Genomic DNA, 18,008 nt, shown 5'->3' with positions numbered 1-18,008 from the left:
ACCCATATGTCAATGTTATCTCAACTATATCGTTCATATAAATGTGAAATGTAAAACAATATAATTCCTAGAAAATACAGAGAAATATATTCATGTCTTTGAATAATTTCTCAAAAAATTTTAATAGAATATTTAAGCACTAATCTTAAATTTAAAAAATGATAAATTGAGCCTCATTAAATATAAGAAATTCTCTTTATGAAAACACACATAATAAAAAAATGAAAACACAAGACAGAGCAATAGGATATTTTAAATGTATATATCCAACAAAGGACTTTAAATCCAGAATTCAAATTATTTTAGATTAATTTTGGTAATTTTCAAAATAAAAGCCCATGACTATGTGTTTAAAAAAATCTTTTCCCTGGGCCTGGGATTTAGCTCAGTGGTTTTGCTGCCTGCTGAGCAGGTGCAAGGACCCAAGTTTGATCCCCGGTACCAAAAAAAAAAAAAAAAATCTTTTCCCTGATCTGACTAAGTCACAAAAAAGAAAGGTCAAGGTAAAAATAGTGTATTTGATACAAATAGATTTGAAATCAATTCTTGCACATTGAGAGTCTTTAACCTGAGTTCTATAATTTTCTAAATCCGTGCATACTTATTTATAATTTAAAAGAATATATAATTTAAAGAACATCGATATTTAAATTTTATTATTTAGTTTTCTGTTTATCAAGGTAACTAAAACACTGATGTTACTTCATTACTTAAAAATACTGAATTCCATGTGAAATCTAATGTGCCAAATGGTTAACTAGTTACATTTTTGGTGTAAAACTTAATCCTATAATTTATGTTTTCACAGTTTATTAGGTCAGTATATGATTAAATCAGTTTTATTTATACAACTATATAGAACTGTATTAAAATTTTAAAACTTTTTCTATTAGAAAACTCAGTCCAGTCATGCTATTATATTTAATAGAAAATAGAAATATTCATGAAGTGTTTTTGTGCTTAGGATATATTTAATTAATTTCAATGTTTTTGTAAGAATTTTAATTACTGTCACTTAATTCCATGAATTGGAGATATATATATATATATATATATATATATATGCAAGAATAGGTCATATATATATATTTGCACAAGTGTAACCAACATACATACTTACATTGTTTTATAAAGATGTAATTATGAAATTTGATTAAAATTTGGAAGTTTTATCATATATTATACCTGGACTCTGTCAATGCTAACTGATTTAGAACTTGATAATTATCATATACCACTCATTGTCATTTAAAAATTATTGATTTTTCTCTTTTGAATATAAATTGGCCTTGATATACTTAAGATTATTTTATAAAGTATTTTTATTCTACAAAACTATGTTTTGCTACTTTTATGCAGTACTCATACTTTATACTTATTTAGAAAAAAAATGATTAAAAGAGACTTCTCTGTTAGCCATATCATAAGACATTTTTATTTTGTTGCTTTTGAATTCAACTATTTAAATGAATCCTACCCAGTTAGTGTACATATTTTTCACAAGTCCACAATCAATATAATCAATTATATTTTTAAATAATTGAATAAAGATAATTTTTCTTGGGATTTTGGAAAGATGAACGTGATTTTTTAATGTGTTGCAGAATTGTGAGAAGCTGGAAAATAATTTTGATGACATCAAGCACACGACTCTTGGTGAGCGAGGAGCTCTAAGAGAAGCAATGAGGTAAGTCTGGGTCACCATAGCAACAGTCACAGATGTGGTAAAGAAAAAGTCATTCTTCATTATTGGGGGAACAAATGAGTTCATTGCCACCATTCAGCTCTGTTCTCTAAGGTATTAATTTGTCAGTGGAGAGACTTCCCTTGAGGCTGTACTTTGGTTTTGAAGCTGCATAAATGTTAAGCCTCAGTGCACAGTAAAAAATGTAAATGTTTAATTTGTTACTTCAAATGCTTGAGGGGTGTCTTGTTTTATATTTATACTAAACTGTTTGATTGAATTAAAGTATTGTTCATCTAAATTCTGCTGGTATGTAAAAAAATAAACATTGTACAATGGTGGCTTAACTGAGTAGTATCTCCTCTTAATTAATATTTAATTTAAAAAGAGGTACTTAAAATTTCATCTTCTATTAGATTTTATAGGATTATGGTATAGGATTTTAAGTGATTTACATTTTTACACTAATACAAAGCATATAATTAACTTATTTTCAAATACAGTGTTTTATAAGTGAGCCTGATTTTTTTGAGCCTGATTTTTTTTAACTTCACATTAATATTTTTGAATATTTTTCTCAAGTCTCCCCAGACTTGATGCCTTCTAAAATAAGTTTTAGGGAAACATTTTTTAAATCCATTTGATCAGAATCAAGAGTTTTACTAGATATTTCAAATGTGTAAGTAATAAAAATCATCATCCTTATTGATGATTATTTTAAGAAAAAAATACTAGTTTCATAAGTTCTGAAATTGAATCTTTGAGTTCAATTAATATTTTTAAAGAAAGTATATTTACCTTTATTTTACTTACAAAACTAAAATTTATTTTTAGCATGTATTTCCTTATATCTTAATGATCATTTTTTATGATTTTAAGGCTAAGTAATGTTAAAATAAGACAAAGATAATCTCAAGAGACTTCCTAGTGGTTTATATACAATTTTCTTACTGCTTGCATACAGTTACCATATACTCTAGTTTAGAAGCTGCTCTCATTTAGAAACCTCCCTTTTACCATGCAAGCAGCAGGAGAAAGTAATTAAATTTAATAGAAGCTGCCCTCATTTTGAAGCCACTTCTATTTAAAACCACAGGGGGAGGTAATTAAATTTAATAGAAACAGTAGCTTCTACACAAAGATACATGGTACTTCTGTACAGATGATTATGATGTCACAAAAAGAGGAATAATATATTACTAGTACTGAGAAATTACCAGCTGGAGCAAGGAAGCCTATTTTATTGTTAATGTCTTTACTAATAAAAAAGGGAAAAAATAAAACTGAGTGCACAATAGAGAATTTGTATCTGTATAAAATGTAGTCAGACATTCTCAGAAAGTTTGTTATTAGAAATAATTATAAATTTAAAATAAAGTATAAAATATATTATGAAAAAGGCAAATGCAGAAGTTACAAATGAACTCATTTTTCAATAAGTCATTATTCTCTAAAACTACCACACTGTTAAGAAGTGAACATTATTTTCGTAATGCTTATAATAATTTTGAATACATTAAGTATGCATGTCAATATTTATTTAGAAAACTACAATTAAATCTATTTTTATATCTATTCATTTTGAAATAAATGCATAGACACACAAGAAGACAAAGGGAATGCCAGCTCTCATGCTTTGAATAAAAGAACTGAAAGCAAAACCATAGAAAGAATTGAAAAGAGTAATGTGAATGAAAGTGGATGTGAGGGAAGCACAATGAATGAGGAAAGGACATATAATCAGTGTAAGAAATTTGTCACCACGAAGAAATAAATTGAATTATTGCAGAACTGCATATGGAGAGATTATGAAATTTTGCCAGTTTTTGAATTCGGTCCCATTTTAGAATATACCAGGATATCATGCTTTAAAAAAAAGAGAGAGGATGTACTGATGAGAAAAAGAAGTATTAATTACCTGGTTGGAGTAATTCCCAATCACTCATGATATGAAATTAAGCTGTAATCCAGATAATTTAAATTACAATTTAATTACATATCTGTGAAATACACTCGTTTACAAAGGTTGCATTTTTTATACACTTAGACACACATATTGGTAATGTCTGGCTTCACAAAGCACAATGAAATAATTCAGTAACTAATAACATTCAACAATTAGTGTACTGTGGGTCAACCATCTTTTTTTTCTGTTTTTGCTTTTGAAAGTACAGCAAGAGCTCATTTATTTTTACATCTGATAATCTGGGGAAAAAAACACATTGGAGGAAAAATGCGTGAAGCAGCAAACATTCTTTTGACTGTGATAATCTTTTTCTTATATGAAATGGATTTGGACTAACATTAATGATGGAAATGATAAAACATTTGATCTATGTTCAAAAGATGGCCAGTACTTGTAGAGGGATGAGTACAGAGCAAAGGTAAGGAAGCCTGCAGGAGCAGGATGTATCACAGAAACAGTAATGGTCTGATGTCATGGAAAGCAGTTTTTTCAAGCTTTCTTTGAATGTAAACTCACATAGATTTTTTTATCACTAATATATGGCATGGATTCTTGAGTGGTAGTGGGGCAGTATAATGTTTATAGGGATGGTAGGCTAATTTAGACTCTCAGTAGGATTAGGGACAGCAAAAGACAAATATAAATAATTTGCTAAAAGCCTCAGCACAGGCACTCATCTTGGTAGGCTACCTCAAAATGTGTTGTTTCACATTTTTAGGCCAGTTACATACAGTCTAGCTTGCCTTGATAAAGAATTTAAATAATTTCAAGGAGTTATTTTGGATTTACAGATGGAAGGGACAATATTGATTATAAAACCGTGAAGGTAAATTTATAGGGCTAGGGACAAGAGATGATAGATTAATTTATTTATGTTTTTGTACATATCAGGCAATGAGATTACAGATACAATCCTGACCTTCAATGAATTATTAGTATAGGGAGGAAACAAGAGGATCAGCTACTCAATATAAAAAACCCAGAAGTTAAGTAGTTGAGTCTTTTTCCAAGATCTCAGACACTCCGTGGTAGCTTGTCTTAGTCCATTGCTTGGTAAGTGCCTAAGTTACTTGTTGCTGGACAAAATACCTGACACCCATAAATCAAAGGAAGAGAGGTTTATTTTGACTCACAGTCTGTAGAAGTTTCAGTCCATACTCAGCTGGCATCATGGCAGAAGAGAAACAGTTCATGGAAGGGCAGGCAGGAAGCAGAGGGAATCAAAGGAGTAGAAAAGTTGTATACTTCCAGACCACACCCCAAGTGACCCATCTCTTCCCACCAGGCTTAATCTGTCAACATCTCGCCAAGCAATAAACTCATCAGTGTACTAATCCAGTATCACATGTCCATGATCCAGTATCACACACTCAAATTTCCAATCACCCCCAACAGTCCCTCTTATGAGTGCATGAGGCTTTTGAAGGGCATTGAAATATAAGCCATAACAGTATGAGAGTATCCCCTTCTCTCATTAGAATGATCTCTTGATCAGCCTTTGTATGGCTTTAGGTGTCCACAATGATGCTCTTGACCTGAGAATGTCTAGCCAGGAAATCTGGGAAAACTGGACTGATTTTGAAGATTAACAGTTGGTGCCTGCTGGGTTGGAAATTTTCACCAAGTTGAGTACTTTATTAAGGGTATATTATTTCTATGAGCTTTGAATAGAAAAGAGAGGATTTTGCCCTTAATGGTCTGCTATCTCATCCAGTTTTTTGTCCTGGCTAGTCTTTGCCATACAGCCTGGAAGTCATTCCTTGTTCTAGTTCTAGTGTTCTAATTCATGAGTCACTGTAGACCCCTTCTGTGTTTACTCTCATCCAGATGTGAGGATGCCCTGAGCTATGTGAAAAGCACAAGTGATTTCACCATTCTTTGGAATGTGTTCTCTAAATAAAATATTAAATACATTAATTGGGATAGGGAGAAAGAAAAAGTTAATGAAGAACATTTGATTTTCAGATAAGTTTGAGGTAGTGAAAGTAAACCCATATATAAATGTTCAGTAGGCGGAGAGAAAATATAATTCTGCATGAAATCTCTCAGAAAAAAAGATGCTAGTTGATATACACTTGGGGCAGGTAGCATTTTGATACCTCTGGCCAAGGGAAGGTATGTGATTTCCAGGAATAGTGCATCATAACGTAGAGACGGGGAGTCAAGTCGGATGCAGAAGACAATACTGAGCTTAGGAAAATATGTATCAGAAAAAAAATAGTTTGAAATTTAGCATTTTAAATATTGCTTCCAGTAGTAAGGCTGGATTGTAATATGATGTGAGATGAAAGGATGGAATGGGGAGGGGGATTCCTGCCCACGGCTCTCTATGGAGACTGCTACAGCAGAGCAGCCCACAACTCTGATAATAGAAATGTTCTGTGCATATTTTTCAGTTTGAGAGCCACTAGTGGCAGTGGCTGGTGAGCATAGGAAATATATCTAATTTAACTGAAAAAAAAATGGTTAATTTTCTGAATTTATAGTTAAATATTTGCCTGTGGTTGTGGTCTGCATGGTTTTGCCTAGGGATGATTTATGTTACGAAGGTGACACCTGACCTCTTCTTTCACCGATGGAATTCTTATCAATGAAGAGGCCAGGATGAGGCTACATTACATTTATGCATGTCTCACATCTGCACTCTTTCTTCTGTGAAAAGTAAGAATAAAAGATCTATAAATAGATCCATAATAGATCTATAAAATAGTAATGGATGTAAAACCCAAAATAACACGTGTGCTTTGATATAGAAGAGAAAAAGTGACTTATTTTCTAAAGATATGATTTATATCTAGAAATTCCAAGACACTCTATTAAGTAACAAGTGGCTAAAAATGTAACTCAGTTGTAGCACATTTGCTCTGGGTTTCCTCCTCAGCACAAACAAGCATATAAATAAGAATGAAACAAACAAAAGTAATGAATGGCTATAATTGATTTAAAACTTATAAAGATCCAGTGAAGTTAATTATATAATAAAGTACACAAGTAACTGGGAACATGTGCAGTTATTCAGTAAATGATATAAGAAAGTTGTTTTGCTCTGTGGAAAAAAAGTCACTTTTTATCATCACCTTATATAGGTAAAAGAAAACCGTGTATATTATAAAGCTAAATGAAATAAATGGAGAGGGCAGTGTCCAGAAGTGATTTTTTTTCTTTGAGATTCAATAGGGAAACAGCTAATAAACTGAAAAGTGGTTGAAGAAATCACTGAGCTTTTATTACATTAAAAAGCTTCCATGAGGGGGTCGGGGATTTAGCTCAGTGGTTTTGCTGCCTGCTGCGCAAGCGCAAGGACCGGAGTTCGATCCCCAGTGCAAAAGCTTCCATGACTGGGAAAAATGGCAAAATTAAAAGACATTAGAGTACTGTACTTCCATGTGTATGACAGGTTTAAAACAATTAGTAGCCCATGGATTATTGGCAAATTATGCCAAGAAACTCTTGAAAAAAATTCAAGTCTATTTGTAAACAAAAAAGGTGTGAATTTTGTGAAAACCCTACAAAATTTCAGCAATTTGATGGGAAGGAGATCTTTGATTGGTATAGGTAGCTCATGGGCATTGGAAATTACCATTGCTTTTAAGAAAAAGAATATAGTCAGTAAACACTCAGAACCTTCAAATAAGCATGTACTTTTAAATAATACTTTGTTCTAGAAATATATTATGCAGAAGTCATAGAAATTATGAACAGCCTGGGTCTAATTCTTAAATTGTGGACTATCACCTTGATCAAATTGAATGGAATTTAATAGTCTCAGATTAAGGGAATAAAGAAATGAAGGTAATACACAAAGACACACACATATATGGAAAATTGTGACATATTTGCTTCTTTCTGGAAATTAAAATATCTTTAACACTGTGTTTTTAGTGAAACAAAAATCCTTGTATTATAAAATTCAGTGAAAATACCAAGAAATAGTTACATGTATAACATGATCTTGCCCAAAAATATACAATGCAGAGGAAAGAATGATAGCAATGAAACGTAGGTATTATTAGCTGGAGTGATGGGTTTACAGATACTTTCCCCAGGCATATATTGTTCTGTTTTTCTAAGTATTCTATGATGGGGATATATTATGAATAATCAGAAAAATAATGAAGTAAGAACTGGAAAAATTAAAATAAAAATACACAATAAATATAAGGAAAGCAGTGAGAATCAAATTTGTGACTCCAAATATAAGTTTATGTAAAATATTTTTTAAGTATTTTACTTTTTTGTACAATAGGATTGAAAAACCTCATAGAACTGATATGAGCAATAAGGACAATTTAAGAGAGAATGATTTGTAATGTGTGAAATTTAGTAAAAATTAGACAAAATATTAGTGTTCGTATATTATTTTCTTTTAATGGTGTTTAGTCCTTCATTGAGAGAATTTGCATATGTCATACATAATTGAATTGACTGTAAAACTTCATTGTAATTTTAGCATATAGAATGGAAAGGGAGAATTTCTTTTCTGACTTATATAAAATAATTGTAGTCTTCTGACTGTGGAAATCAACAGGATTCCTGAAAATGAAAACATTGAAAAGAAAGATAATACATCAAGTCTAGGTCACAACTTGAGTCAATTGTGTAGTGAATCTAAGAGGTAACATTCTTAAATTTCTGCTTTCTGCTTATCTTGGCCAATTCAACCCTCTTTTCCTGCCAAGGTGACTTAATTTCTTTGCTATACAATTTGTGCCTGTTTTAGCCCCAGTATGAAATTCTAAATATCAAAAGGAAAGTTGGAATCATTTTTTTTTTTGGTACCGGGGATCTAACTCAGGACCTCACACTTGTGAGGCAGGCGGCAGAACCACTGAGCTAAATCCCCCCCCCCCCCCGTTTTTTTGGTACCAGGGATCGAGCTCAGGACCTTGCACTTGGGAGCCAGATGGCAGCACCACTGAGCTAAATCCTGGATCCTTGGAACCATTTTTAACATTGTGTCTCTTTGTCCCTTTTCAGTCCGAGAGGCAGTAGTGGGCCATGTGTAGTAGGTACTCTGTGGAATTGTGATAGGTATTTGAATCAAATAATTTGAGAAAAGTAGTTGTTAAATATCAATAAAGAAGAAAGACATACCAAATATAGTCTAGTTCATTGAGAGAAAAAAATTCTATGGGAAGCTTTTTGACATCATTTAATTATACATATTAATGTTGATTGGCTAGATTTATGAATATATTTATATCTATAGAAAAACACAAATTTCATTTATAGAGTACCAATACTGTCATTTAAAAGTTAATATTTTAATTACAGTACCAAGTCTATTTAGTGGGAGATATTATGTTTATAGTTATTATTATAGAGATGAACCACTAGGACATGATGTATTGAAATCTAGTTTTCCTTTTTCCTTGCTTTCATCACGTGTTAAGAGTTTTGTCACTAGAGGGTGATGTTGAGTTACTCAGTTTATGCTTGCTGACTTTTTTTCTGGTGTGTCTAGTAGGATTCCTAGGTGCCTCATCAACTTAGGTGTATGTACAGAGTTAAATATTAAAGTATAATCATATCAACTTGAAAAAAGTTTTTAAGAGATTTAATAATTCTAACTACTTTTTGTGTCAAAGGGTTAAAATGCTTAATGTGTTTCTTTACTTTTCACTCAGAGACTTTTAGGTGTGGAAGGAATATAAACAATAATCTAAACTTATAGAAAGATTGAAATCTAGACACAAGTATTTTCAGCTTTCAGATATATTTTTAGTGGTATATTCTTTTAGTTATATTAGTCTTTCATTCCTTACTAAGCATAATGGTTAAACTACTGGCATTTTTCTTTCACTGATGTATCTACATAAACAGAATAAAGGAGTGTCTATGAGTAATTTTGTTCATGTGAATAAGATTTAAAGACAAGAATATTATTATCCTGCTTAATGTTATTCTTCAGGTAATTTTTTGTGTATGCATATTTGTGCATGTGTATATACATATATTCTATACACATGTATTGTCTTCCAGTCAAGAAAAACTTGCAATGTGACAGTATTTGGAGTTTAGAGCTCCTTTTGCAATTTAGTTATATCCATTAGGATTACAAAGGTACAAGGAGGTAACATTAAACTAGTATTAAAAAGATGGTACAGAAAGGAGAAGGTTTAAGCAGTGTAGAATATACATATAAAGCTATGAGAAAAATTAAATTAGATTAAAGATGAATATAACAATGAGTTAAGAGTAATAAAATATTTCCATTGATGTCGGTGATTATAGATTTAACATTTATAACATCTTTATTGTCAGATTTTTCAAAAAGAAGTATAAGCGACTTCCATAATTAAAAACACTCTGTGTAGGTGTGTGATTTTATCTATGTTGGAAATTTGACCGATGAAATTTGATTCAGAAGCAATGTGTTAGCACCATGCCCTCAGTAGGCTTTTTTATTTGATTTGTGCCACCTAATACATGAAGAGGGTAATCAGGCTGAATTCCTTTGATATTTTGAAATCTAAGACAAAAGCACACTGCAAATTTTTAAATATAATTATGATGATTTTGCTATAATACACATCATTGAAATGTAGTTCAGCAAATAATATGTAATTGTGTGTACTTATGTGGTCTATGGAATTGATTTTATGTAAAGTTTTCAGTATGAAGATGAATGCACACACATACATACACACATTTTTGTTATCATCTACTACATTAATTTAAGGATGTTACTTTCATTCACTCCAGTGGTAACTTAAAGCAAGATTTAATACTTAGGTTCAGATGGCCCATTTAATCTTTCCAGTATTCATGGAAAAGACCAGAAGTGCTACATTAATTGTTTCTAATATTTATTTAAAGACAAACATATGCTGAGCAATGATATTTCAGGATTATCTATTTGGTAGAAAGGGACATATATATGTATAATATATATTATATACATATGTATTTAGATCTGTGTTAATTTAGGTTCTTTTTCACTACTTTAAACTTTGGATTAAAATTTAGATGTAAAAAATATTGATTACATCATTTTCAATTAGAAATTTTGTGAGAGTAGTACAAATGAAATGAGGAATAGGGTACCCCAATTATTAAATTATTAAATTAATTATTAAATTATGAAATGCATTTAATTATGAAATTAAATAATTATTTAATTAAGAAATGCATTATCATATTTATTAATCTAAGAATTGGCATATATAACATGCTGGCTGCTATCTACAACCCACTATTTAGTTAAGAGCAGTATATTTAGAAAAAAATCAAATCAGTATTGAAAATGCCAATGTGACAGATTTGGAATGATAAAACCAAAAAAGTGCATAAGTACTCAGATGGCATCAAAGGTCAGGAAAAGTGTATTTTCCCCTTATTACCAAAGGATTGCATATTAACGAGTAAATAATAAGGGACGCAGCTTTTGTTTTGTTACCAAAGAAAAGTGCAGAGCTAAGTTCTTACTCTAGAATGCTTTTCATTTCAGATACAGACTTTGAATGAGCATCTAATAGCTAAAATTATTTAGGAGATAAAATTAGTACTGTGAGGATTAGCTTTAATTTTAAATATCCATAATTGAAGTGCCACATTATGATTTTAATGTTATGATAATCTTGTTAACAAGCTGTTGTGTATATACTATCATATTTTAATGTAGTTGCAAAGCTTAAGTAAACCATAAAGTAAATTGCTTTTTGAATCAGGCTTTTACAAGTGGAAAATTAGTGGTTTACATGTTTTGAATATGTATTTTGTAATTATATTTGGTGTTTTCTTCAACTTAAGAAGAATAATAGAATGGATTTATAGATAATAGACTATTATATTTATATGTGCATTGTCATTTTCTGTTATTGCTCATTCTAATTAATTTGGAGAGATTTTACAGTGTACTAAAATATAATAGTGTATAAAATATAATAGTTCTACTTTTTTCTCATCATCTCTTCTGGAAGATACATATTGATATCTATCTATAATATTTGTTATTCCTCATGTATCAGTATGTATGTTTAACAGAAAATGAATGGCTTTTCTTACCCAATATATCTAAAAGTTACAATGATATACCCTAAATTCCATCCACTGGGGGTATTTTTACTTTGGGGTAAAAAATGTACCAGTTTGACAAGTGGTGGGGATCGCCAATAGATTACTTTTAAAAAAATTTATTGGTTCAATTGACAGGCATGACAATTTGGTAGTATAAAGCAGAGGTAAGCAAACTTTTTTATATAAAAATATACACAGAGCATATATTTTCAGTGTTCAGTCATATGATTCCATAGCCTAAACAACATACACATGGATGAAAGTGACTGTGTTCCATAAAAATTTTATTTTTCTGGCCAGCTGCATTTGACACATTGTAGTTTGATGTCCCCAGGTTGGGAATAAATTTGAGTTAAATAGATTAGAGTACATTTCAAAGAATTATTTGAAAAATATATCTACAATATGATTGACTTTGATAGAGTAATATGAAAAATACTATGACACTTCTAATTGTATTTATAAACATGATTATAGAACTTTGGCTTATGTATCATATCTCCCAATTTCTAGGCTGCACCATGAAATCGAGTAAGTTACATTGCAGATATTACTCACCCACTTAAAAATGCATGACTAAGAATTAAAGAGAAAATCTAGCTTTCAGAATCAGCAGGATGCATCCAAAACAAAGAATAGGTACCAGTGTGTCTTAGTTACCTTCCTCTTGTCGCTGAGACAAAATACCTGACACCCAAAGTTAAAGGGGAAAGGGTTTATTTAGGTCACAGTTTATAGAGGTTTCACTTCATAATCAGCTGGCTCCAAGGCAGAGTGGCAGAGGGGCAACAGTTCATGGTGGTGGAGGCAGCAAGAGAAACAAGAGACCTTAGCAGTGTCTTTCTGCTCCTTTTATCTTATTCAGGCTGCAGGGATTTGGACTCTGCCAAACCAATCACTCATGTGTAGTGGTTTAGTAATCACACGCCCTTAATCCCAGCATCACATAGATTCAGCCACCTATGACTGTATGATGCTTTGGGGGAACATCTAGACCAAAACCATAACACAGTGCCCCTGAATTTATGATTATTAATTTCTGATATTTATGGTTCATATTTAAAATATGTAATTACCACAGAAGAACCACGCAAATTATGGAGCAGTAAAGTATTGCTGTTTAGTCTGACACTAGTCTACCGCAATGTGGTAATTATAAAAGGACAATATAGCTATATTTTAATTATTCATTATTCTCAACACTAGATGAAAAATCATAATGTCAGCTGTGATACCTTTGTGATATCTAGAATTGGTTGGAAAAATGTTGATTGGAATATATTCTGTGGTCCATTATTTTAACTTCTGTCTAAATTTTTTTACCAAGAGCACTATCTAAATTACTTCCATTCAAAAATGCAATCAATTAGTATTTATTTCACAAACCTGAAAATAATGATCACTTTTTAATAGTCCACAAAAAAAGATTTTTTTTTTTTTTTGGTACCGGGGATCAAACTTGGGTCCTTGTGCTTGCACAGCAAGCAGTGAAACCACTGAGCTAAATTCCTGGCCCCACAAAAAAAATTTTTGAAAAACATTTTATGTTGAAATAAGATGGCATATGAGGTATTTTGATTTCCTTTCAAAAAATTCTGTTATTGTGATTTTGATGTTCCAGGTGTTACTTGGTTACAGCCATTTTTAAATGAACAGACATTCAATGAAATGGGAATAATTTAATCTAAGTTTCAGTAACTTATGATATCTGGAAAGGCTTTACTCCTTCAAAGGCCATCTTTTATTGTCTCTCAAATTTCCAAGTGTGGGATTCATGTTTGCCTGTCTCTTGTCTCCACTTAGCTTTTCCATACCTTGCTGCTTCTTGTCTTTCAGCTCTTCAGTGTCACTTCCTTAAACAGGAGCCAGGTGAATAAAGACTGAATGAGAGAGGTAGTACCTTGTGCAAAATTAGAGGAGTTAGAATTTGAACTCAGATGCATTTCTCTTGCAGAATTCATTGCTTCACAGAAATTTCTAGATGTTTTTCTGTCCAGGACATGAGATAAAAATACAAAGTCAATATTGTCTACAAATATACAAGAGAACAGCTACATTAAAATAAAGGGACTATAATTGTGGATGATATCTATCTATCCATCCACCCATTAGACAGCTATATTAAAGGGAGTAGAACTGTGGTTCATATATAGAATTGTAATATATATGTGAATATATATATATATCTATATATAGATAGATATATATGTATTCTTCCTAATATTTTCCCAGATAGTTTAAGAAATTAGTTTAATTTAGTACATTTCTAAACTTTAGCCTTATAGCCTTCTCTCAGGTTAAGGTCTGTTACTATTATGACTAGGGAACAGACCAAGTAATAGCATTAATTTATTTAGAGATCTTCCAAAACAACAAAATTTAATGGAAAGAGGTGTTTATCATTGGACTACAGAAGTAATGTTTTAGTCAGTATCTGTGCTAAGTTTACAGACCACTTGTCTTGCCAGTATCTTCTTTTATCTTATAAGAAGAGATAAAAGTAATCCTTTTTATTTTCCTTTCTTTCTTATTCTTTATTTTTAGATGGGGAAGAAAAATGATGTACAATAGGGTTAAATTTCTTACTGGTATTATATTTGTCATTGTCATATTTTCTCTTCATATTTCATTTCTTCCTTCATCCCCCTTAGATACCGTTTATTTTGTATTATGTGAGGGAATATTTCTTGAGACATTTCTCACCGAGAATTAAAAATCTGATTGAAATTTAAATGTCTTGGAAGAAAAAGATGTTTTGGTAATCAGAACTGCAAATTTTTAATAGTGAAACAAGGATAAGAAAAATTTTTCCTAGAAAAAAATCACTTATTATATAAAGAAAGATAAATGATTTCATATAGGTGAAATATATTAAATAAATTTAAAAATTGGCTAGCCAGTGTCAGCTGTTCACTACAATTAACTGCAACCTGAGAGATACCCTTGAGGTGGATCATTCCAGTAAACGGAAAATATATTGTTATTTCTTATTAACACAAGATTTGTCCTGTAATTCAGATGGACTCAGGACTATATTCTGCTTATGTGAAATTTTACAAGAATTTATTATTCTTTCAGTGGATATAATAAATATCTGGTTTTCATTGTTGTTCATTTGTTTGTTTGTTTGTTTGACTTTTGCAGTACTGGAGCTCAAACCCAGAGGTGCTCCCTGCTTCAGCCTCCTAAGTAGCTGGGACTACAGGCATGGGCCACTATGCCCAGTGTAATATCTGTCTATTTTTAAGAGGAATTGCACATTTATCTCTATTGATGATACAGGTGTTATATAACATATCTGAACTATCTCAATATTCACATATACTCTCTGAATCCTATAAGAGAAACTAAGAGTTTCTAGATATATTTATGTTAATGTATTCATGTGGCTGTGCTTATATATATCAACTAATACATTTTAAATATGATGCTATATAGAAATAATTTTTTAAACGAATTGCCAAATACTTTTAGACCATGAATGAATCTCTGTAAGACAGATTTTATATTTTATATCATCATGATTTTATAGCATGATAGATCAATTTGTCTTGACTTAGTCCAGGTTGTTGTATTGCTGTTATTGTATTCAGTTTTTAAAAATGCATTTTGGAGAAAAGAAAGAAAACTTAGCATTTGAAAACATAAATATTATATACATATACATGTAAAAAATTTTATGCACACATACATACAGATAATGCAAATGGAATATCTTTAAATTTCAATTTCACTTTTCAGTTCTATCTCTACTGATATAATAACGGATGCTAGTTACAAGTCTGTGTACTAAAACAAACTAGCCAAACCTTTTGCTGTACTTGATTGTCACATTCAGTTCAGTTAGGAAGCCTGGCAAATATCAAGCACAATGGTGGGGACTGGAGTGTCAGGTGAACAGCCTGTAATTTTTACTTTCAAAGCTTTTTGGGTAGAGAGTAGCTTTTTAGGTAGAAGTAGCTCTTGGAAAGTGTTTAGATGGAAGCTGGTTATGTGCATAAAGTGCTGTGAGTCATCAACATGACTTTATTAATTTTAAAATCAGTAGGAAAGAGTAAAACAAAACTAGAGGGGAAGAAGCGGTGAGTAAAACTGAAAATCTGGAAATAGAGTTACATGGTAACAGATAAATAATGAAGATACCATTAGAAAGGGATGATTCAGTTGTATCAGTTTTAAAAATTGCTAGTTAGTGATTTTCTGGTCTTGACTGTTATTCTTCATATATGTATAAAGCAGTTTTTAATTTTAATTAATTTATCTATGTTATTATACTCAGGTGCTTTCTGACTGAAATTTAAAAGGATTTGTGAACTATTTATAGTTAAGAATTACCGTGCATTTTTACGTAAACTTTGAATTTCAACGTAGAATTTGGAAATTGTAATTGAGTGATATATCTTTCCAATGTGATTCTGTATTTTAATAGTTTTAAAAGTGTGTATGTGTATTGGATTGGAATTAAAAATATTGATTGTGGGGGCCAGGGATTTAGCTCAGTGGTTCCACCACCTCCCTTGCAAGCGCAAGGTCCTGAGTTCGATCCCCGGTACCAAAAAAAAAAAAATGATTGTGGAATAATGTATTAAGTTTTAAGAATGAAATTATATTTTATATATGGATGCTTAGATCTCTTCTATGATGTTTCAGAGGATTTGAGTAAGAAAGGAGCTATATAATACTTAAAAATATTTATTGTTTTGAGAAATGTGTGTGTTTATGAACCCTAATAGAATTTATATCTAACAAGTGGCTCTAGTATAATAGATATAGTATAAGGCTGTTTTGAAAACCCAGTGGCATTAAAAGCTTGTGGAGATATCTACTCTTATACCTGTTCCTTTGTTTTAAATATTTACTGATTTTCTATACTATTAGAATGGCCAAAATTCAGAACAGTGGTAACACCCAAAGCTAGTGAAGGTGTGGAGCAACAGAAATTCTCATTCATTTCTGGTGAGAATGCAAAATGATACAGCCACTTTGGAAAACAAATTGGCAAGTTTCTTACAAAATTGAACGTAGTATTACTGTAAAATCATTTATTGACATTTACTGGAGTTGAAAAATTATAGATGAATGGCTGAACAAATTGTGCTATATCCAGACAATAGAATATTAGTCAGCACTAAAAATAAATGAACTATTGCATCACAAAAAGACACAGAGAAAACAAATACATATTACTAATTGAAAGAAATCAATTTGATATGTTTCAATAATATATTTTTCCAATTATATGGTATTCTGAAAAAAGCAAAACTATAAAGATAGTGAAAAGATTATGTTTCGCCAGAGTTTTGGAAGATATGAATAGGTGTAGCACAGAGCATTTTAGGGCAGTGGGGATACTTTGTGTGACAATGTGTTAATGGATACATGTTATTCAAGTACATTTCTAAAACACATAGAATGCATAACAGCAAGAGTGACTATGAACTTTGTATAATATTGATGTGTCAGTGTTCATAATTCAATAAATATAGCACTCATTTTTGTTTTGATGGTGAAGGAATTAGGGGAGGTGACAGAAAGTATGTGGGAGGAAATCTTTGCTAAGTTTTACTGTGAACCTTAAACTTATTTTAAAAATAAAATAGTCAAAATATTTGAGTAAAAGTTATAAAAGCTGTCACAAAAGGTTACGTATACAATCTAATAGGAGATGAGAGTGTGCTCAACATTGTTAGTCATTAGGAAGATACACCCCCCCCTAAAAAAAATCAAAACAATGGTAAAGTACTATTTTACAACCACTTAATACTAAGCAGACAAAAAGCAAATTTTGGTGATGTGAACTGATTGTTTCTCTCCAACGTTGTTGATGGAGTTTTTTCTACATGTCATTGTTACTAACTTCTAATTTATTTTTAATATTTCCAGAAAATAAAATGTATAAGATTTTATTTTTTGCATTTTTTTCCTTCAGCATGTGATCTTTTCTTGGTGAATGTTTTACATGAACTTGACAGAAATGTTTATTCTACAGTTGTAATTGTGGAGTGCAGTACTTTATAAATAACAAGTGGAAGTGGTTTAATTGTATTACCTTATCTTCAGTATACTTACATCATTCATTTGTTGTGAGAGTTGCTGAAATCTCCAACTAGAATATGAGATTTGCCAATTTTCTCCTTCCACGTTCTGACAGCTTTTGCTTTATGCCCCTCTTCCCTCCATTTTTCTTTCTTGCCGGTCACCTTTAGCCTTGCTTGTTCTTTAAGCCTCCTGCACACCACTGGAATTCAGTATGTCTGCAGTGGGGAAATGGATGCAGTTGTTCTCTTAATTTTTCAATTATAACCTGCCCCCCCTTATCCCACACCAATGGTTACTAAC

The 18,008-nt window shown here is 31.3% G+C and overlaps 1 protein-coding gene across 7 annotated transcripts in view; it reads left to right on the top strand.

The window, feature by feature from the left end:
• The window catches only part of Dpyd (dihydropyrimidine dehydrogenase), a 901,729-nt gene that overhangs the window by 111,709 nt on the left and 772,012 nt on the right, over positions 1–18,008 (top strand). For all 7 annotated transcript variants that reach the window (XM_087212682.1, XM_087212683.1, XM_087212680.1 and 4 more), the window contains one exon: positions 1,605–1,687. In XM_087212682.1, the coding sequence (XP_087068808.1) occupies positions 1,605–1,687 (83 nt within the window). The remainder of the gene's footprint in view (positions 1–1,604; positions 1,688–18,008) is intronic.

The sequence above is a fragment of the Heterocephalus glaber genome, unplaced genomic scaffold (assembly GCF_053883595.1).
Source record: "Heterocephalus glaber isolate CG9 unplaced genomic scaffold, H.glaber_assembly_v1.0 deba00001442, whole genome shotgun sequence".
NCBI classification, from domain to species: Eukaryota; Metazoa; Chordata; class Mammalia; order Rodentia; family Bathyergidae; genus Heterocephalus; species Heterocephalus glaber.
The sequence above is the reverse complement of the archived record's forward strand: the minus strand, read 5'-3'. Positions and strand labels throughout refer to the sequence as shown.